Source organism: Dipteris shenzhenensis, chromosome 2 (genome assembly GCF_047967505.1).
Source record: "Dipteris shenzhenensis isolate YYH24624 ecotype China chromosome 2, Dip_SZ_1.0, whole genome shotgun sequence".
Lineage (NCBI taxonomy): Eukaryota > Viridiplantae > Streptophyta > Polypodiopsida > Gleicheniales > Dipteridaceae > Dipteris > Dipteris shenzhenensis.
In genome coordinates, this window is record NC_141597.1 from 14,646,120 (window position 1) to 14,669,346 (window position 23,227).

At 42.6% G+C, this 23,227-nt stretch overlaps 2 protein-coding genes and 1 pseudogene across 2 annotated transcripts; all 3 read right to left on the reverse strand.

Annotated features, from left to right (window-relative positions):
* Positions 1 to 13,310: 13,310 nt before the first annotated feature.
* Positions 13,311 to 16,554, reverse strand: LOC147904367 (uncharacterized; annotated as a pseudogene).
* On the reverse strand, positions 16,554 to 17,684 carry LOC147904368 (uncharacterized). The gene has a single exon (XM_087391282.1). The coding sequence runs from the start codon at positions 17,682 to 17,684 to the stop codon at positions 16,554 to 16,556; it is 1,131 nt and encodes a 376-aa protein (XP_087247408.1).
* A 335-nt stretch (positions 17,685 to 18,019) lies between these two features.
* On the reverse strand, positions 18,020 to 18,632 carry LOC147904369 (uncharacterized). Its single transcript, XM_087391288.1, has 2 exons — positions 18,209 to 18,632; positions 18,020 to 18,114 (listed from the first exon to the last, which is right to left on the reverse strand). Exons 1-2 carry the CDS (start codon positions 18,630 to 18,632, stop codon positions 18,020 to 18,022), a joined length of 519 nt encoding a protein of 172 aa, XP_087247414.1.
* Positions 18,633 to 23,227: the final 4,595 nt, after the last annotated feature.

Consider the following 23,227-nt stretch of genomic DNA (forward strand, 5'->3'; position numbering starts at 1 on the left):
GCTGACCCACTGAAATAAGACTCTTGGTCAGCTTAGGCACATGTCTCACATGTTTCAAAACAAATGTAGACCCATTTGCAAAAGAAAACTTTATGTCACCTGCTCCCACTATGTCACATGCATAGTCATTTCCAAGATGCACACAACCTATCTTTCCACTGTCATAAGTGGAGAACCATTCCCTATGGGGAGTAACATGGAATGAAGCACCAGAATCCAAAATCCAATCCTGGGAATATGCATCATCGGAAGTGGTAAGTAACTCTGCAGATAAACTAGACATGAAGAGGACGTCATTGTCACTATCATGTGTGACTGCATTGATCTCCTCGATCTTCACTTTTCCTTTGTCCTCCCTTGGACTCTCTTCCTTTTGATTTGCACCCCAATTTGCATTCTTTTTCTTATCCTTTTGCTCTCTTTTCAGCTTGTAGCAATCCTTTTTCATATGGCCCTTCTTGCCACAATGGTAACACTCAATGTTCTATGCCCTGGATTTGCTACGAGACTTCCCTCTTTCTTGGGACTTCCCCCTGAACTGTGATCTGCCCCTTTGCACATTTAAGGCTGCATCCTGCTTGTTGCCATCCATAGACTTCCGTCTAATCTCCTTGGCCAACAAGCTACCCACAACATCATCAAATTTCAGTACTCCACCAGGTGCAGAGTTACTGACAGCTGTACGAAAGGTATCCCATGAGGATGGCAATGAACATAAGAGAAATATTGCCTTAGTCTCCGCATCAAAATTCATCTTCTGAGCCTGAAGCTGGCTGAAAATAATATTGAATTCATTCAAGTGAGAAGCAATGGAGACCCCTTCCTTCATCTGCAGCTCAAACAACCTCTTCATGAGGTAAACTTTATTAGAGGCAGTTTCCTTCTCATAAGTGGCACACAGTTTCTTCCACAAATCTTTCGGTCTGCTCATTTACTACTGTGAAATAAACTGACTCTGCAAGATGAAGTCTAATAGTAGACTTTGCTAATGCATCCAACTCATTCCAATCATCCTCAGACATATTTGCAAGCTTAGCTTCAATCCCTGCTAAGGGTTTAATCTGCTTCTTTTGAATAAGCACATCCCTTATTTGTTCTTTCCACAAAGAAAAGTTTGTCCCATCAAATTTTTTAATGTTGAAAAACTCCTTTTCAGACATGGAAGAGGATGCCATGATGCAAATGAAACAAAGTCCCGAATGCTAGTATCTGCAAGAGAGAATCACACCAAATACCAGGTGCACCCAAATGTGTATGCCACAATAGAGTGAAATATAACCAAAACTCAAAGCTCAAAGCATCAAAAGATGCATCTGACTCATGTGCATATACTATGCATCCATATGAGCAAATCTGGCCCAAAAGAAAATGCCAATAAGTGCCAAATGACTCAAGCATGAACACCGTCCACTGGCATATGCATCAATAATGTCTCATCCAAGAGAGCATAGCACTATCAGTGCATCACCTGCAATGTGTCAAAGCTGTCCCTCAGCATAAAATAGCATCCATGTGCAAAGCGTCCATAAGAATAGCATCCCACAAGGCAATTTGGGCCTATCAGCGCATCCAATAAGGATCGCAATGCATCCAAATGGCCTATAAATCATCCACTGCAACAAATGCACACCACGAATGAGCGCACACTGCTCAAACTACAACCAGAGTGATCTGCATAAGGTATGCTCAGGAAATCATGGTCCCACGGTAATGACCGCTACTGAAAATAGAACCTGAGATGCCTCAAAACATGGGCGCCATTGCATAATCGGACTCGGCAAGAAAATCTGCAAATATCTCTCTTCTGCCAGAACTCCAAAATCCCAACCGATGAGTGAGAAATGGGAGTCAACACTTATCCACTGCCATGTGGCATAAATCTAAGGTTTCAAAACCTTAGAATGAAAAATGCATAACAGAGAGACGAAATCGAATACACAGAGATCTATAACTCTGAAAATCCTCCACCGAATCGCGCAAGAACTGATAGGTAGGGGTTTTTGGGCATCCGGAATGAAATGGGACAGACGGTTTTGGAAACCGTGGTCTCAATCACTGGGTCCAACACACGGACTGAAAAACGTTTTTGGAAACAGAGCTGTTTGTAAACTCCACCGGAGTGCGAATGATGAGCAACATAGAAGTTTTAGAACCTCCTGAGTCCACCGGAACTGACAGATCTGCAAATGGTTGCTCCAAACTTGAGTTCCAACACCTGGGACTTCGTAAAGCCAAAGTGTCTTTTCCAAAGGTTCCTCCAAGGTCTCTGCACACTCGGATGCAAGTAAAGTCACCCAGAAAGTTTCCCACAGAGCTTCTCCTTCCTCCCACAGAGCTGCTGAGCTTCTAAGCATTCATGCACACTCAGCTAGATCACCCGGGCTCTGATACCAGTTGAGAGTGCTCTCAACGGAAGCAAGAATGGAAGAAGGAGGGAGAGATAGAGAGCCACACAAGTTTTGGTGGGTGCAGAACCACCCTAATCTTCTTTTTCATTCATTTATATATGTGTTTGAGTATTGTACATAACCGGGGTAAAGGCACAGTGACCTTTAACCCCCACAGCTCCATCTTTGCCAGCTCTCCCCTACATTTTAGCCTGCATCACTGATACCTCTCTTTAAGTACTCATGGCACCATTCGAGGACATATTTAACAAGTACCATGTGAACCTACAACTGGAAGCAGAATATGCAAGCACACATTCTTTGGGATATAGTGGAACTTCTCAAAGTGTGCTCCACAGTCTTCGATTGCAAGGGAAGAAGAATCTTGACCTTTGGGTGGATGGAAACTTATATCCTTCAGACCCTGCCACTCAAAAGAGTCCTCCTTTTCATGCAGTGCATGATGTTGTTCAGTTTATTAGCAAGGGACATGCTGGATTGCTCGGTTATTGCAATCAATTGAACCATTGTCAGACATTGGAAATGCAAGCAAGCGAGGTGCAGAGAGCCCAAGCAGAAGAACTTGCACATTTGGGAAATATTACTATTGTGGCAATGCATAATAGTATGTAGGATCTCCAATTGCAAAACAAAGAACTCAGTGACAAAGCACATGCACTGCATGAATTGGGAGAATCAATCGAGAAGCTTGCTGAAAGCAAACAAGATTTGGAAAGCTCTATCTATGGCCAAGTTCAACGTGCTGTGGAGAAGGAACGAGAGAAGTTGATAGAACAAGTACAAAAGTTGAAGGGAACACCTTTGGGACTAAAGGAGAGGAAAAGACAATTGCAATCTATGGATGCATTGTCAACCAATAGTGGTGCCCGAAAGAGGAGAATACGGGCTGCAAGGTTAGTTCCTCAAATTTTCAATGAAATTTCTTACCTTAAAATATTTGTGGTGTTGCATTCTTTCCACTAAGACTCATTTGTACTCTACTTTAGGAATTTCATGGAGGATGTGATGGGAACAATGGAAATGGATGATAGTGATCCTTCATATGTTCTAAGAAGTTTGATAAAGCCAAGTGATGTCATGAAAGTGTTGAAGGACCCTAGACAAAAAGGGCTACGTAAACAAGTTGCTAGAGAGGTAATGAAGGATTTCAAGGGCCTCGTCCAAGCAAAGGAGGTGCATACAATGCCATTTCCAACACCGTGGTCTGTAAGGCTTGCACGTCAAGAAACAAACCAATGTGCTAGAGAAAAGCTTGGAGGATACCATTGTGTAAGTGGCACAATGACCTGGAAGAGTAAAAAGAAATCTGGCATCCAAATGTTTGAGATGAATGCTTTCAATAATGTTTACGTGGATGTAGAGAATTTGCAGAGAGCCATGGTCCAATTCTATGGGATGAGACAAGAAGGTAGGAGAAATTCCCTCTTCACATTCAACTTTATTTCTTCTGGTAAAAGAGCACAAGCTAGAGAGGGTGAGCATCTGTATTTTGAGCAACGCCTTGCGTTTTGCTCAAGGGGATGAGGAAGTTGAGCAGGGTTTCTCAGTCCAATCTGAGAAGGACATATGGTGGCTTCCAGCCTTTGAGACTGCAAAGGAGTGCCACGAGACATTGAAGTGGGTTTTGGAGAGAACCAACATCCCATCGATTATTCGAAGACAAGAGGTAGGGCAAACATTAATTGTGGATGGGCATGGAACGTTTCAAGTTGAATGGCATATAGCTCTTGATTTGAAGACCCTCAAGTGCTTGTATGGTTGTGATACAGGTGCAGATGCAAAATGGACATGCTTGTATTGCACCCACTCTGAGAAGATGCAAAAGGGAAGCCTAGAGTGGGAAAATGGCATCCTTTCTTGCAACCAAAGTGCAGTCCGTGATCATCACAAAAAGGATCCTAAGTGGGACCCCATTCTACCAATTCCATTGGAGCGGGTACACGTGTGTACTTTGCATGCTGAACCGCATATACTTGATAAGTATTATCTCCATCTAGTTTATGCTTGGAATTTGAGGCCACAGCAAGTATTTGCACAATGCATTGCAAAAGCTGAAGAAGTAATCTCACTAATGGGACTTCACGGAGGCAATGTGAAGCTTAAGTAGGACAAGAAACAATCAGGAAAGACACAAAATCTTCCTGTTAAAGTGTCCATCAGTGGAGGAAAGGCAAGAAGGTTCTTGTCCAACCACAATGCTAATAAAGAAAAACATACATTGGCTCAAAGCACCCTAGGTTGGGAGTACTGGAAAGATTTGTGTGAGTGCACCACAAATCTGTTAGATATCAATGCTCCACTCTCGTGTAACTACGCGGGAAACAGCTAATTCTACTTGTTAGCCCCCCATATGAGGAGAAGGCATTTGAGTAGCTCAGTTATCCGGTAGGTCTTGGTTTGGACACCAGATGGCTCAGGGGGGTCACTCATCATATGTAACCCTATCACGTGAGTTTAATAGAAGGATATTTTTTATTTCTAAAATTTACAAAAATAAATATACATAAGGGACTATTTCAAATAGTTTTGGAAAAAATTTACAGATTTGTATAGAAAAGGGGTACATTTTATTAATGAAAAATTTATAGATAAGGGATTTTAGAAATATGGCTTGAACGCACGTGATATATAGGGTTTATACATAGTGACCCCCTTGAGCCAGATGGGGGCCATGTGTGGCCTGATGGCTGGACGGCTTCAGATGGAGTTGGCACACCGCCAACTAGGCTACATGTAAGTGTAGGAAGGCATCCCTTGAGTGACTGCACTGAGGGTAGACGGAGCATTTCTCGGGGCAGCCCACTCTCGGGTTGCAAGGCCCGTTTGAAGCCTCAGATGATCCCGGATGGCTGTGGGCTGAACGGTGATCGTAGGTTAGTTGCTCTGTTTTGCGCACCGGTTCTATTGTATGGTCGGTGGACTATTTCGGGACCGACTTCCAGTCGACTGTTTTGGGTGGATTGGGTCGGCCACCCAATTGAGCCTAACCGACTACGACTGGTGGGCTATATAAGAGCAAGCCCGTGAAGCCCATTTCATCACTGGCTACAGCAACCTTGATTCCTTAGCATTTAGCCTCCGTCTTCTACTGTTTCCAGCGTGCCATTGAAGATTCTTTCACAGGAGCGCACGGCTGGGAGGCAGCGTCATCTATTGTATCAATTCTACAGTAATCAAATTTTTGATTCTCCATACTATCTTGTTTTCTCTCTTGCATAGAGATCCTGTTATCTGTTGAGCACAGACATTGTATTATCTTCTTACATGGTATCAGAGCCTGGACTCTAGCAAGAAGATTTGGTAGTGTGTTTCTGTTTGCAAGCAGATTGTGAGAGATGGCCCAGCCCGCAAGACTGCGAATCCCACCGTTCGACGAAAGTGGAAAGTTGGACAGCTCTAACTATCCTCTCTAGAAGTTCAAGATGAAGACCATCCTAAGCGCATATGAGCTTTGGGACACTGCTACTAGGGTGGACTGGTAAGAAACCTTCAGCTGCACATTTCAGAGTTTTTGGATGTGACTGTTTTGTGCATGTCCCTGATGCTACTAGGACCAAATGGGAACCGAAGAGCCGGAAGTGTATTTTCTTGGGCTACAGTGAAGAGGCGAAGGTTACCATCTCTATAACCCTGTTACCAAGAAGGTAATTGTAAGTCGCGATGTGGTCTTCTTAGAACAACCGCATCAATTAGAGGAGGATGCTTCCTTCCCAGACAACCAGGACCAGGATATCCATCCAGTATCGCCACCAACAGCAGACCGAACTCCCCCAACGGTGCTTGGGAGGATTCAAAACAAAGAAGATGAAGAAGAGCCTGTAGAACCACAATGGCAACAGCCATTCCTAAAGTGGGTAAAGTAGCTTTTGGACAGCAGAGAACCTCTAGCAATTGAGGAGGAACCATCCGAACACCACCGGTCCAAGAGATTAGAGGAGCAAAGAAGCGCGTAGGAACACTTGGTCAACTATGCTTTGATGACAGAAGTGATCCGTGCTGATGAATCCAAGTGTCTTGAAGAGGCACAAGGCAATGATAGGTGGATGGAGGCTATGCAGTCGGAGTATGGCTCCATAATGAAGAACAACACTTGGGACCTTGTGGATCGACCACCAAAGCGCAAGGTCATCGGAACCAAGTGGGTGTACAAGATCAAGTACAAGTCCGACGGCACGTTGGATAAGTACAAGGCTTGGCTCGTGGCAAAAGGATTTGCACAGGTACATGGTTTTGATTATCAAGATACTTTTGCTCCCACAGCTCGACTAACCACAATTCATAGTGTTTTGGCTTTAGCTGCCCAGGGAAGTTGGCCCGTGTTTCAGATAGATGTGAAATACGCCTTTCTGAATGGAGATCTCAAGGAGGAGGTATACGTGGAACAACCACAAGGTTTTGAGATCCCCGGTTCAAAAGGTAAAGTCTGCAAACTAAAGAAGGCACTTTACGGGCTGAAACAGGCCCCACGAGCATGGTACCAGTGAATTGATGCCTACTTTCTACAAAACGGGTTCAGGAGGAGCCCATCTGATGCAAATTTGTATATTTTCAGAGAAGGAGGTAGGTGTATGATCGTGGTCCTTTATGTGGATGACCTTGTCATAACAGGGAACCATGAAGAGAAGATCTCGCAGACGAAGCATTTGCTAGGAAGAGAGTTTGAAATGACAGACCTCAGACTGATGCATTTCTGTTTGGGGATTGAAGTTTGGCAGGAGCCGAAACAGATCTTCATTTCACAGTTGAAATATGCTGGAGAGATATTGAAAGCATTTGGCAGGGCTGAGTAGTTGGTACCCCTATGGAGGTTGACGCGAAGCTCTCAAACGAGGATTCATCACCACTAGTGGACGAAGCAAAGTATAGAAGGCTTGTGGGCAACTTGATCTACGTGTGCAACACACAGCCGAACATCAGCTTTGCAACTGATGTACTAAGCAGGTTTTCCAATAAGCCCCAGGAGAACCATTGGAGGGCAGGGATGCGTGACAGGGTACTCTTTCTTACTTGGATCTGGAGTTGTTCATGGGTCAATAAGAAGCAACCCACAGTTTCTCTTTCTTCTACAGAGGCCAAGTACAAATCTGCATGCTTTGCTTCTTGCAAAGCAGTGTGGTTGAGGAGGATTTTAGGGGACATGGGTGCAATGCAGAACAAGCCTACACAGTTATCATGTGACAATCAGAGTTGCATGGCGATTGCAAAGAACCCGGTGTTCCATGCTCGCACAAAACACATTGAGATTCAATATCACTTTGTATGCGAGCTGATCATGGATGGAGAGATCGACTTGGTGTACTGTCCGACTATAGAGAATGCTGCGGACATCTTCACGAAGGCTCTTGGAAGAGACCTGCTAGAGAGGCATCTTCATCGACTTGGCATTGGGCCGAAAAATTAAGTTCACTTGCGAGTGGACATTGAGGGGGCATGTTAGATATCAATGCTCCACTCTCGTGTAACTACACGGGAACCAACTAACTCTACTTGTAAGCCCCCCATATGAGGAGAAGGCATTTGAGTAGCTCGGTTATCCGGTAGGTCCTGGTTTGGACACCAGATGGGGGCCATGTGTGGCGTGATGGCTAGACGGCTTCAGATAGAGTTGGCACACTGCCAACTAGGCTACATGCAAGTGCAGGAAGGCAAGCCTTGACTAATCACACTTAGGGTGGACGGAGCATTTCTCGAGGTAGCCCACTCTCGGGTTGCGGGGCCCGTTTGGAGCCTCAGATGATCCCGGATGGCTATGAGCCGACAAACGGTGACCATAGGTTAGTTGCTCTGTTTTGCGCACCGGTTCTATCATATGGTCGGTGGCCTATTTCGGCCGACCCCCAGTCGACCATTTTGGGTGGATTGGGTCGGCCACCCAATTGAGCCTAATCGACTACGACTGGTGGCTATATAAGAGCAAGCCCGTGAAGCCCATTTCATCACTGGCTACAGCAACCTTGATTCCTTAGCATTCAGCCTCTGTCTTCTACTGTTTCCAGCACGCCGTCGAAGCTTCTTTCACAGGAGCGCATGGCTGGGAGGCAACGCCATCTATTGTATCAATTCTACAGTAATCAAAATTTTGATTCTCCATACTATCTTGTTTTCTCTCTTGTGTACGAGATCCTGTTATCTATTGAACACAGACGTTGTATTATTTTCTTACAAAATCAAGCTTCAGATCTGCGAATTGCTACTTTGAGAGCAAAATTGTGGATAAAGCTTGATGCATTTATAAAGTTGCTTAGACAAGGTCAAACAAATGAGCTTTATTATGAGAGATTCAACAAAGCATTGGGAGAATTCATATCATTGATGGTAGAAGCATGGGGGGAGTCACATATTACACATTACATGGTAATCCTCCTTAGGTTGAAATTTTGTGCTTTAAACTTGAGTTAGTTTATGTTTCTAATACAATGTTTTTCTTTACAGCATATTCTTTACGCACATGCACCATGGTTTTTGGAGCAATGGGGCCCTCTGTCCATTTGGAATACTCAAGGAATGGAGAAATCACACTACAAAGCAAAGGCAGCATACTTCAAGAATACAAGGCATGGGGGTGGTATCGTGCGACGCAATGCACTACACGAAATGTTCGATTGGTTTTGTAGATGTCTAGAGGCCAGGACTCTCAAGCGCAATAAGATAGAGGTCTCAAGTCTCGCAAAAGCAGTTCAACATGTCAAGAAGACAAGGAGATGTGCTGCTTGGAAGTCCTCAATAGGGAGCCAAGGGGTTGCACTTTGGTTGCAATGTAGAGTCAAACAGGGGAGGCGTTGGGTCCTAAGAGAGCCCCAAATGTAAAATGTTTGATGAATAAAGTTAACACTAATTTTAGTCAATTATAGATTCCAAAATTCACAAATTTTTTTGGAAATTGCAAAATTGCATGTGCGACATGGTAGGGCGGAGGGGTGAGTGGGTTGGGAGGGAGGGTGGTGAAGATTAACTATTACCGAATTAGCAACAGAAGACTGGGGGGAGGAGGTGCACTCCAAAAACCCTAATTTAAAAGAAAAACCCTAAAGTGCTTTAAAAAAGACTATATAAAGCACTTCAAAACCCTAAAATTTCTCATTTCTATGGCACGAGTTAAACAAACTGCTAGACCCACTGGATGCTGTTTAGACGCTACCCGTTGTCCTCCTCACAACGCCATGGCCTCCGAACACACTTGAAGCCCCAGTGGCCAACAAGAGGGCAATGATCACCAAGGACCTGAAGGTGGTTCTCCTCATCAGGAGTCCAAGCAATGTGAGTCCCCACCATCCGACTCTCATGGGGGATCCCAAGGATCTCAACACCATGAGGAATCCCAGCACGATGAAGGATCCAATCACGATGAGGGGTCCTCTCAATCCTTCCACACAACTAATCGTGGAAGTAGAGAGGTCTCACGAGAGGGACAAAATAGTCCACTCAATCCTGATCAACTGCCCTCCCTCCTCCGTGGGGTCCTAGCGTGGAGCATCTAGACCAACAAGGAGAGCAAGAAAGGCAAAGAGAGGAGATGAAGAGATTACAAAGGCCACAATAAGAGGTCCAGTATTTGGCGAGCTCGCAGATATAATGAACCTTGGCCCCAATCCTCCAACCAAGCAGACCGCATGGAAGAGCACCATCAACCCTTTGTGCCTTGCGATGATTAGATATGAGGAGACTCTAGTACGAGCTGAGCAAGAGCCTCAGCCTACTGTCTCATAGCCTCGTGAAAAAGAAAAGAGACCAAGGACAAAGCAGACCCCTAGGCACTAGAGGCCACCTCGAATGACCCAGCAGACATAGGAAGAGGAGTCTGACGAGGTGGTTGCAAGGGAGGAGATGTGAAAGAAGTTCAAAGCGGACAAGCGGCCATGGAGCCATGTCCAAAGGCCAATGCAAGGTTCCCCAAAGATTAAGAGGTGCAAAAAATTAGGAGTGAAGGCACTTCAGGAGATTCGCAAGTTCCAAACCACTGTGGACAATCTCATTCCCCATGCACCCTTCCAGCGTGTTGTACATGAAATAGCATAGCATTACAAGAGTGATGTGCATTTCACTTCAGGCGCTATGGGAGCAATTGAGGAGGCAACGGAGCAGATGACAGTAGGTCTTTTTGAAGACGCGAACTTATGTGCTATCCTTGCTAAAAGAGTAACAGTGATGGACAAGGACCTTGCACTCGCTAAGCGTATCCGCTCCGATCCCTCCCTTAGGCCCTAGATGTTGTTTAGGTTCATTTGGTGTAACCTGAATCATTTTGTAAATCTCTACGCTTTGAGGCCAATGAATAAAAGATATTTTTATGTTCTATTACTGTTCCCATGTTATTATACATGTTACGTGATGCTTTCCATCAGTTTATGCAAGTTCAGTGTGAATTTGAGTGGTCAAATGATGTTTTTTCATCGCGCGGCAGAAGGCAATTGTGTTCGGCATCGCGTGGGGAGCCCAAAAATGGCAAAGCCCGCTATCGTGCGTATGGGACCTGTTTGACTTGGAACCTACTATGGCGCGTATGGGGCTTGTTTGACCAAGTCAAATAGGCCCCATACTCGCCATAGCGGGTTTTACCATTTTTGGGCTCCCCACGCTATGCTGAACACATTTGCCTGCCTCCGCGTGGTGAGATTCTTACTGGATTGCTTAGAAATGACCATTATAACGCAAATATTTATTTGATCACATGCTTTTGAATAGAATAGTGAATGAAAATATTAATGCCAACAACAATTAAAGTTACAAAATACAATGACAGTATAAAATAAAATTTGTAAAAGAACACAAAATGGGGCACTGTATAAAAAGTATAGCTATATTCATATAAAATAAAATTTCTATACAATAAGGCTTCAGAGCCTTTCTCTCTTCTCTAAAACACTAAGAACATTGGGCTTTGAATTCCCAAATACACCTCTAGCTCTAAACCTAGTTGATAGAGAGTCATTGCTATTGTCATTGTTGGCCAGGGACATGGCTGCTGCCGTTAATGCCATACCTTGAAAATTGGTTCCAAAGACATTAAGGGCAGCCATGCGGTTCACCAAAATGACCTTGTCAGCATTGCAATTGATGTCGGCATGACCAATCACTCTTGATAAGGCCTTACACTTCAGGAGGTCATCAGTGCCATGTGGAGAAAACTTTTTGTGGATAACCACAAAGCGTCCTTTTGCTTGGCCAAGGCAATGTGCCAGTGAGTGATCTCGACCGAAGCTACTGCAAACAAGGCATTGCCGAGATGAGAATAGGTCGACCTCAAATGCCTCCTACAACAGTCCAACATTACATTAGAATTCCATTAAAGCAAAAGTATACCAAGAGAGAAGAAATTCAAAGCTCATAGTTTCTTACCACTATGGAGTCATCATGCTCAATCCCTTCCTCTTTTTCAATGAGGATGGATCCAGAGGCCTCCTGCTGTCTGGAGTGAGATGTGGAGGCTTCTTCTAGAACATCAGGTAGGTCGGAGTAGATTGATGTCTCTGCATCTTTGATTTGGGCTAGTGTTAAAGCAAGAATCTCTTCTATTGAATCATCTGCTCCCAAAAACCCAGGTTCTTGCATAGTCGTGTCCACCTCGTATCCACACAGGATACCAAGAGCTTCATCCTCCTAGAGACCAAACATAACCTCTATGTCATGGAGAAAGAGGTATTGTTCTCCATCAACAAGAAGGGGAGCAAGAAACCATATCATTGTTGCGCGGTCAACAGAGGTGGTGCCTAAGGTGGATGGAATTTTAGAAGTAGAATGGGGTTCACGAGGTCGTTGGAGCACTTCCAAGGCCAATGCAGCTTCCCGCACCTCATCTTCTTCATCTATGGGCTCTTCATTGTAGATGTTGGGCTCATCTACAGAAATAAGAGGATCAAAAAGGGTAGGGGCAGGGTCAGAGCTTGAGGTCGAGGCCTCCTCTTCCATTTGTCCCTCCTGGAGAAGGAAAATAAAGGTCATTTCCTAGGATAGGCCCGGGGGATTCACTCATTATTAAAGGGGGACATCACCTGCGTGCATGAACTTCAAGAAAACCCCCTATTTAAGATCCATGTAGGATTATAAAACACCCCTATTTAAGCTTATAAGGTACAAGAAAAAGTCTAGTGTGCTCCCCCCCTTTCCTTAAACCTACGTCAAGACGGCTATCCTATTTTATCAAACAACAAGACTATAAGATGGCTATCATATTTTGTCAAACATCCATCTGTCATCCGCACACCCTCTGCACACTTGTTACCATACATGGTTAGCATGGTAATTCTTGATTCAAGCCTAATAATGATGATAACAGCATTTGTTAAAGTTACATCTATCAAAATAGATGTTCTTGATTCATGCCTAATAGTGATGATAAGAGCACTCATTTGTTGGCATTACATCCATTACATGCTAATCACCTACATCGACATGCTAACCAAGGCAACATTATACCATTTTGCATACGTATTGACTGTACATCTACAAAGAGTATACATATCCACCAATGTATTTCCATACGTAAAGCTCTTGAAATACTATCAAGATGTCTTTTCAAGTAAGCCTAGCCTCCTTCCTTGCCCAATACATATTCTCCAAGTATGTTGGAGGAACAGATACGAGGTATGATGATCCTTTTAATGGACAAGGCTATAAGTGGCATAGCCTGGGCATCCCTTAATCCCATCTCCTTTAATCCTCAATGGGAGCAACAGCTTTAGTTAGCCTTATCGAAGCTAGCTGCATATCATATGCATTACCTCCTTACAAAGGTGTAGCAGAAGCAATAACTAGATCTACAAGACAAGCCTCATCACCTCTAACATAGCCCCATATACTCTTACCAACTAACACATTATTCACTATAAAACTCCACATGGAATACTTGGTTCCATCCAATTTATCCTCCCAGGCCAAAACTTCAGATTTTGATTCTGAACCATCTTAGATGTATGCATAAACTGCCCACTGATTCACATGCTGTGAATGGTATTGCACCAACAAAATCACATTAACCCACTAGCCAATGCTTGGCTAAACAATGCACAAACCTCACTGAACTTCCAATGCAGACCTGTACTTGCAAAACATGAACTAATTTGAATGTTGTATTGCCAAATACAGAGGTAAACAGCTCCAAATCCTTTCCCATAATTGGCAACAGTCTCAAAACCTGCTCAGAATAGTGTAGACAGCAACTACATTCACTGTTATTGGGGCGGACAAGCTAGAAAGCTGTAGTAGACCCAATATATAGCGTATAAGAATGATTACACACCAACATAAACAAGTTTCTTCTCCCTTAAAAAACAAACACTAGAATGAGAAAGCTGAAAAGCATCTTGGATGTTTAATAGGCCAAAACTTCAAACACATCTCCCGAATTTAGATTCAGATTTTGATTCTGAACCATCTTAGATGTACGCATAAACTGCCCACTGATTCACATGCTATGAATGGTATTGCACCAACAAAATCACATTAACCCACTAGCCAATGCTTGGCTAAACAATGCACAAACCTCACTGAACTTCCAATGCAGACCTATACTTGCAAAACATGAACTAATTTGAATGTTGTATTGCCAAATACAGAGGTAAACAGCTCCAAATCCTTTCCCATAATTGGCAACAGTCTCAAAACCTGCTCAGAATAGTGTAGACAGCAACTACATTCACTGTTATTGGGGCGGACAAGCTAGAAAGCTGTAGTAGACCCAATATATAGCGTATAAGAATGATTACACACTAACATAAACAAGTTTCTTCTCCCTTAAAAAACAAACACTAGAATGAGAAAGCTGAAAAGCATCTTGGATGTTTAATAGCAGCAAATATGAAGTTACACACAAGAGTAACACCAGAACAATCCATGAATCTAAACCAAAATTTGATAGAGTAGAAAACATAAAATGCATCTTGAATGTTTACTAGAAAAACTAAAAATTAAACAAGAGTAACACCCGAACAATCCATGTCTACAATCCATGTCTATAATCCATAAGTTTAGCATTGACACATCTATGGGCATCTTCTCATAAATGCTGCATCATGCCACATAGCTTGCCAACAAATTTATCCTGCAAAACAAACATAAGCTCCCTATCAAGTTACATGCTGCAAACCTAGGATCCCTATGTGATAAGAAGGATTGAAAGCACATTAACAAAAACATATGTTACCTTCATCTACATCAGAGATTGGAGCAGTAGGGCTGCAAATGGACTAGGAAGGAGGGAAGGGAAGGGACGACTTCAAAATGGATAAACTTTACAAAAATTTAAAAAATAGAAAATGTACCTTTTCTGCCCTGAACATACTCATTGAAAAGTTTGTAGTCATTCTCATCAAGATGGTATTTCTTTGTTTGTCGATCATAGTTGAGATTGGCCAAGGCTATTATAGATTCCAAATCCACACATTGGTTGTCAACAAGGTCATATGTGTAGGTCCTAGTTCCCTTTGCTTGATGATACCATGACAAATGAATTTGAACATTCAAAGGCCTATCCAATAGATCAAAGGGTCCTCTTGTCTCTTTTAGACAATTTCCAACCTTTCTCCTCATGCTTACCACCCTTCCAAGGTACCACATGCCGTTTACAGCACCCTTACTAGTATTCCCAGCTTTTCCTTTTCCTCTTGTCTTTTTGTTTGCATTTATTGATGTGCTTTCAAACAATACTGCACAATCAGATCCTATACCAAGACATGTTCCTATATGAATCATTGCCTTCTTCTCCAAAGAAAAATACACTCCACTTTTCACCCTTGTTAATCTATCTTTAGATAGTGTGGGATTTCCATTCAATTGGCTAACAAGTGTGCTTTTAGAAATGGCTTTCCCATCCACTTCAAAAAATGGCGATATTTCACTAGCCACCTTCTCCTCCTCATCAATTAGACAATCAATCACATGACGAAGCTCACTTTCACTAGTAATTTCCTCATCCAGATCACCTCGAACACCACTATCAAAGTGATTATCTTCATCTATAAGTAGAACATCATCCAATTATTCATCTTCATCCACATATTCAAGATTAGGGTTGAAGAGTTCTAAGAGATCTCCCTCCTCCCATGAGTCATTCCAAAAAGTTTCATCGCGCATACCAAGTGTCTCACTTATGGCCTTTGCTTCTAATAATCCCTCTTTCAATGCAGATAGCATATGGTTGTCACTACTCACACAAGCATAGTCTCCCAGGTTGGCCAAAGGAGTGTCATTCTCCTTTTCCAAAGTAGCCCATATATTTTCTTGTTTAGAATGAGCTGCTGGAAATTTAAGAATTGAACCTGCTTGAAACTCTGCTATTCTATTAAGTGCTCATGTACTACTCAGCAAATCAAAGCCATCATAGCATCTTTCATTCCGAACCATTCCACCCACCTTGCTGAAAAAATTCTCACATGCATCCGATCCCGTGCAAGAAAGGGGTACGTGCAAGTGAGGATGCTTTTCCCTAAAGGTCTTTATCAAGAGAACCACAAAGTGACATGACAATTGAATGTCAATGAATGTTTCTCTACTGATAAAGTTTTGCTTTAGGGAGTATGCATCATGTTTAGTGATCCACATGCACCAAATCCTACATATAGAAAGAACCATGAGTATTAGCCACATAAACCTTGGAAATATGTTCAAAATCCTTTATTCATATATCACTAATAGCAATGGTAGCAACTTCTACATACCTGAAAAAGAAAGACACCTTTCCTGCAGCTTTCACACAACCATACAAGTCTAAGGTAGGTGATAAGAAAATATCAATGTAAGATGCTACTATTGATAAGTACATACGTGTGCCCAATGTCCGCTCTTGGTGAGCAACATAGCCTTCTTGTAATAACTTCAAACACTTTTGTACTTTCTTTGTAGCAATCCTTTGTGCAGCTCTCCAATTTTGTCTATCCTTCCTCTCAATATCCCCTTCTTGCAAGCCATGTTCATCAACCTTGAATAATTGATATACAATTGCTACATGATTCAAAGTCACAAGCTCTCTACCAAGTACCAACCTCCTAGATGCACTATCCAAAGGATTGATAAGTTTCTTTCCATTATGAATATAGTCTTGATCATGCAAACCACTGATACTCCCATCAAATGTGATGTGTGCTGTAAAGGGCCAACCCTTCCAAGGAATGCACAACCTGGGACCTTGACAAGAAGAGTAATCTTGCAACATCAACTTTCTGCGCCTACTATCCCCATCTGAACATGTCCTATCAATGGACCTACCACGTCCCTTAGAAAAATGTTCCAAGAAAGCTGAATGCTCTCCCACTGTTCTCTGACAAACATGGAATCAAACCTATTACATGTCAATTGCACCAATAGAACTAGCTTTGGCAAGCATTCAAGAAGAGGATTCACTATCAATACCCTTGCATAATGAGCAATCACATTATGTTGAAAAGCATCCACAACTCTAAGATATCCATCTTGACCATCACCAACTTGCACGACAAAGTCTGGAATGCAAGTGTGTTCCAGCTTTTTACCACAAAAGCCAACCAAATTATCATCACGTGCCACCCATCTCACCATTCTTTTCACAACTGTTTCATCCTCAGCTAGAAGAGCTGGCACACTACCCAAGGGTATACCTTTCTTCATCATGTGACAAGTGTAAACTTCTCTTGCATGTTGAAATATATCCTCTTGTAAACCAGTTCGAAAGAAAAGTGCTTTTCTTGTGGACCTCATTGTGGTGGACATGTGTGGACCTCCAAGGTTAAGTGATAAGAAATTATGCAACCTTGTCCCTCCCCATATCTTGACAGTCTCAAATAATTCCTTTGTTGTATTGGAATATCTCTTCCCTTGACCTACTCTTGAAATGTTTTGTGAAATGTCAACAAAGAAGTTCCACAATGCCTTCTTTCCCTCAAACAGACCTAGCTCATGAGCATTGATTATATCTTGACAAAATTTTCTAACATCTTTCCTCACCATGGCCTCCATAGTGCTCTCCCGAAGACTTCTAACCTTCACGCTCAATGCAACAACTTCAGTTCTTGTGAATGCTATCTCCTTCTTCAATACCCGAACCATTGTGGACTTTGTTTTTGCTACTCTCAATAACTCTAAATGAGTCAAATAATCCAACCGTCTACCACCTCCTATGTCTCTTGATCCACGAGTGTCTAAAGATTGAATTTGTCGATACACTCGCATGCGAAAGTCTCGTTCTTTAGGAATAGTAGCACATGCACCACATTGCAAATTATCAAAGTATGTTCCCTCCAAACATATCTGCTTGCAATCCTTATGACAGAAAGTGCCATTAATTTCAATGAACTCTATTGTCCCCATCATAATTGTTGCCTTAGTTGCTGGCTCATTGTGCCATTTGCCACCTCCCTTACTATCATCCAAAAAGGGCTTCAAGTCAACCACATTCCCATCATAGTTATATGACCCTTGCCAAAAACCCCAACACAAGGTTGCAAGCAAGCTACTCTCTGTGAGCAACGGAGGAATCTGTTAAGTTCCCAATAGACTTGATGGAGAGAGAGCCAAAAGCCATATGACTAGCTACACCTAACATCTCTATAAAAAAACAGAAATAGTGATTGAAAATAGAAGCTTGAAAATTTGCCTAATGGAGAGAGAGCCAAAAGCCATATGACTAGCTACACCTAACATCTCTATAAAAAATCAGAAATAATGATTGAAAATAGAAGCATATGAGAAATACCTGATGGCTTTCGTGATGCATTGGCAGTTTGCAAGGTGTCATTATCTATAAGAAAACATTACAATAGAGCATAAGAAAAAATGTTCACTTGGAAAATACAAAGCTGATGGAAAACACAGCTAGAACATGTGAGTTTTACCTTTAGCACAACATTTCTTGAAAAAACCACTTAGATCTCTTTGCTTCTTATCTATAATTATCACCTTGGATGGGCGACCACCAGCCCTCTTCACTTGATTACTAGAATCAATGCCACTAGCCTTTGTGATATGTAGCTTGGATTTCATATGCTCAATCATGCATTGTCCTAGAGATCCTGTCTTTGGAAATAGCGGTATCCACTTGTTATCTAGCATGCAGCTTATATAGACTTTTGATAGAGTGCTATAATCTCCAATAGTCTCTGTTACTAGTTGAAACACCACATTACTCTCACTTGCAAAGGTTGAAACCTCCAACATTGCTTCATTTACTTTTTCTTTTCCTAATTCCATAATGTCATCCAATGAACCAAGGCTGTCTTTTCTATGGCTCTCTTGCTCACATAACCCAATAATCCTCATATGGGATGCTGAGTTGATGTGTGAGTGTGTGTAGTTATACAAAGTGTCAAGACCCCCTTGACCATAAGAGCAATCACACTCCTCACACCAAATCTGAAACAATGCTTTACCATCCTTGTCCTTTGACATGAGCTCAAAACTATCATGTCGGCCTTTTGCTCTTAACTTTTCTTTGGTTATCTTAATCTCCCTCTGCCATTTTTTGACCTCACACACCTGGCAAAACAAAAAGAGCCCCAGTCTCATCTCAATGGTATGATTAGCCTTCATAATCCACATGATAAAGAAAACAAATACAAGGAACAGAAGAAACTTTGCTCCTGCCTATTTTTAATGTCAGCCTCTCTTCTCCCTAGACGAGGCGTGTCCACAGTCAGGGCAATGGTGGGTGACTATTGTGGCATATAGCATAAGCAATCAAGACGGGAGGCTGTCGACGAATCAAGATGGCGAGGCTGTCGACGAATCAAGACGGCGAGGCTGTCAAGGAATCAAGAGAAGGATTCGAGCAAGATCAGGCGATTGTTGCGAGAGGGCGATGTGGTGGTGTGTCCGGAGGGGACGACGATGGAAAGGCAGCGGCGGAACGTTCAAGCAGAGGCGGAAGAAAAAGATAGGGCAATAAGATAGGGCAAAAGTGCAAAACCCATTTTCCCTCGCTTCCCTATTTCCCCCCTCCATTTTTGGGGATAAAATTTGCTCCATTTCACCATGGTTAAGAAAACAATTCAATAGACTGCATTGGGCACATACCCTCCCTCTGACAAGCTCATATAAACTCATAACCTCCCAGATCATGATCTCTGAGAGCTACAACTCTTATAACCTCTTGCTTAGGTGGGAACATGGGACCGTATCAAATGCCTTACAAAAGTCTACAAAGCAAGTGTAGACTTTATGGTGCCTCGACTATTGTCTCTTAATGATGGCTTTGTAATTTTGTAATTACTGATCAACTACCTTTGTAATTTTGTAATTACTAATCAACTACCTTTGTAATTTTGTGACCACTGATTAACTACCTTTGTAATTTTCCCAAAAAAATTACTTCATAGTTACAGGTAAGCTATAAGGGACAAGCACACTATAAGCTTGGACCCTATCTATTACGGACATTTGGGGCTCATTTTGGGGCCCCAAAATAATTTCACTTGAGTATTCTCTCGAAAAGGTAGGCATGGATAATATTTTGCAAATTAGCTCAAAACTTGTCAAGCTTGGCATACTTAAACGCTACTCTTTGAGATGTTTCCGATGGTGGCCATCATGTGTACACATACTTGGGAGAGCAATTAATTTCTACTTTTGTTGGCAAGCCAACTAACCTAATTACTTTATAACATCTTTTCCAAGCCCAAATCTATTATGGTTTCATTAGTTATTAGGTTCACCGCCACTGATCCATAGAGAGAATGATTTAATGATATATTTGTTTTATATTATGAAAGACTGTTTATATCATGACTTACAAGGTTGGATATCAAGTTCCTTGATTTGAACCACCCTTAAAACCCATTTCTTGGATCTACAACATTGGGACTCCATGCCCACTCCATGTAGCCTTCCATTACTCCATTTTTTATTTAATCCTCTAATAGATAGTCTCTTTGTCTTTGGGTGATTGGGCAATTTTGCAAAGTGTGCAAAGCAAAGTGTACTAGAAAGATAGAGTGAATAGTTACAAATGCCAAAAGAGAATAAGGACAACTTAGGAGAACCAGCTTGTGGTCAAAATCAAAGAGTGAAAGAGTGAGAGGGTATAGGTGTGGGTGTGGTGGTGTTCATGTGGCCATGTTATGCTTAATTTGCTTGTAGGAATGCATTACTATGGAACATTTCTTACACCTTTTTCCATAGCCTTTTCTCTTATTTTCTCTAAACATTAGCCCCTTTAATTAGCCACGATTAGTTCTTTGATTACCATAATTAACAATAAGAATCACCATCAATGAAGGAGACCTAGTGTTAGTTTTGGGCTTAGTTCATGAACACCCAGTGACTGACTTATCAAATGAGTATTTGTGTGTCATTTCTACATTGGGTCTACATCTAGGGTAAAGATTAGTTCCCCCCCCCCCCCCTCCCCCCTTCCCACCCCCCTAACTTAAATTTAAGATTATCCAAAACATAAAAGGGCCCCCACCCCTAATGTATAAGCTTATGCATCATTTGCAAAAAACCCCCCTAGTGTACACTCACGTGGTATCGTAAGGTTCCCCTTCTAAATCCCCCGGGAGGATAGGAACCTATTTCCTGTGTTTTCGATGACTCCACATGCTAGGAGGTCATCAGTCTCCACCTCCCTAAACCCTAGGGGTGTGAGCTGGGCTTGAAAGCGATTTAAACGCTTCACGAACCTGGGTTCTTGATTGAACAAGTACTTCAAATAATCAATTGGGACCCATCTTTTTGAAGACTCATCAAGTTGATATGCAAAACTCGCGATGTAGTCTTGCATGTACTTGATGAGGTCTTCAAAATCATATTGGGCTCCCAAGTAGGTGCCTAGGACATCTATGCTCTTATCAAAAACTGGAAATAACTCCTCCTCTCTATCAATTAACGGAGTACGGGAGATGAAATCGTGGAAGGCAGACCTAGCAGAATCCATGGTAGTTTGGTAGCTAGGAGAACTATGGCTATGATAGTGAAACTTTGAAACATTACACTTCAAAATCTTACACAAAATGCAGACTTACAATGCGATGGTATTGTTGATTGATTGCTTGACGGAGAAAGGCGCATGTCCTTCCCCATGTAGATGTGTTGCACCTTTGCAAGCAATCCTTTCTTTCCAAGCTTGAACTTCATGATGCATCCCTTCCATTCATGCAAAAGATCACCTCTTTTGCTCCTGGGAAGCTTATGTAGACCCTTGGCAGATCCTCTCATGACTATCTAATCCTTCAAGCTGTAGGTGCAAGGCACCCATTCACCCAGTGCATTTTTGCTCCTGTGGGACATAGAGTACATGTATGGTCTCCTCACCATGCTTGTATAGAGGTCACAACAGCAATAGTGGACTAGAAAGTGCAGCTTGGAGAGAGAGAGCAGCTCTGATAGAGGGACAGAGAGGGAGAAGGTATAGAGGGTGCAACTGAAGCTTGAGAGAAGCTCCAAGACGTGCTGTAGCTAGGAATGGAGGGAGAGAGAGTAGAGGGGGATGAGCAGCTGCTCCAGGAGGTGTTGTAGCTAGGAATGGAGGGAGAAAGAGCAGAGGGGGATGAGCAGCCACTACAGGAGGTACTGTAGCTAGGAATGGACGAAGAAAGAGCAGAGGGGGATGAGCAGCTGCTGCTGTAGGAGGTGCTGTAGCTAGGAGTGGAGAGAGAATGAGCAGCTGCTATAGGAGGTGCTGGAGAGGGAGAAACACAATGGACCAGAGCAGGAGGGGGTAGAGAAGATGCCAAATGCGTTCCCACATTTGAAAAATGGAGGGAGAATAGAGCTGGACCAGAGAAGAGGAGGGGGCAGGCCTGTAACAAGTTGAGAGGGAAAAAATTCACCCAGAAGAGCCCACCGCCTCTTGAATGACTTGTAGGTTTGTTTAGGGGAGGTGCATATGGAAGAAGGATCAAGCATGGGTTGAGGGGGGAGGGGGGATGGTTTGAGTGGTCCCCGGTGTAAGAGGTCGTTGAAGATATGTTGACGGAGCTTCCACTCCCAACTACTCTGTGTTAGTGTTAGTAGAATAAGTAAAGTGCATTCTCATGCTCCTCTTAAGTCCCATATTTGATTTGAGTGGGACTTCTAATGGATTCTTATCAGACTTTTTCTTTGACATGCCATGTTTGAACATCCAGAGTTGTGCATGACATTTTGTATATCTTCTCTACATTGACATGCCTTCAAAATCCATTTTATGGATTATATTTCATTGAGGGCTTTGCTTGGAAGTATTTGAGCCCAACAAGGTTGTGGAACCATCTGGAGCTTTATTTGTCTAAGTCAACAAATCGAGAGGAGTCTGATAATACACCATACAAACACTATGGTCAGCATCAACAACAAATCCCATTAGCAGAGCCAAAACAGAACAGGGCACTGACTTACAACTAAGTCATCGTCTTGAATTTGAGTTCACACATGGAATGACAAGAGGTTCTACACAAGTAGCTCTTGAGGATGCATTCGACTCTAGGGTGAAGGTGATTACACCAAAATGGGTTTGGATGAGTTTCTTGTGACCCTCAAAGCTTTTTCCACATTTCTTTACTAACATCACCATTAACCATCTACCTTCTTTTCACCATTAACCATCTTCTCATCCTCTTTTCTTTATTTTTCTTTCTTTCAGTTCTATCTTAGAATCCTTTCCTAGAATCCCCCTTTTATAAACCTCTTCAGCCATAGTTTTCATTTTAGTAGCCAATAGGGGCTGTTTGCAGGTCTGCCCACCCTCCACCTCAACATGGCATTGCCCCACAAAAAGGAGCACTCCCATTGGTACACCTCAAATACCTCACTAATCCCTTGAAATTAGGAAATACTAATTGGAGGCCCTTTGGAGACCCCAATTCTCCTCTAATGCTTCCAATTGACAGGTGATCTGTCTTTTTTTTTTGGGAGGGAGGTGCAACATCATTATGCTCAAT

Coding starts and splice junctions, on each gene's coding strand:
- LOC147904368 (XM_087391282.1), bottom strand. CDS start 17,684: ATGGGGACAATAGAGTTCATTGAAATTAATGGCACTTTCTGTCATAAG.
- LOC147904369 (XM_087391288.1), bottom strand. CDS start 18,632: ATGAGGATTATTGGGTTATGTGAGCAAGAGAGCCATAGAAAAGACAGC. Junction 18,115..18,208: donor CAAGAAATGTTGTGCTAAAG/GTAAAACTCACA, acceptor GTTTTCTTATAG/ATAATGACACCTTGCAAACT.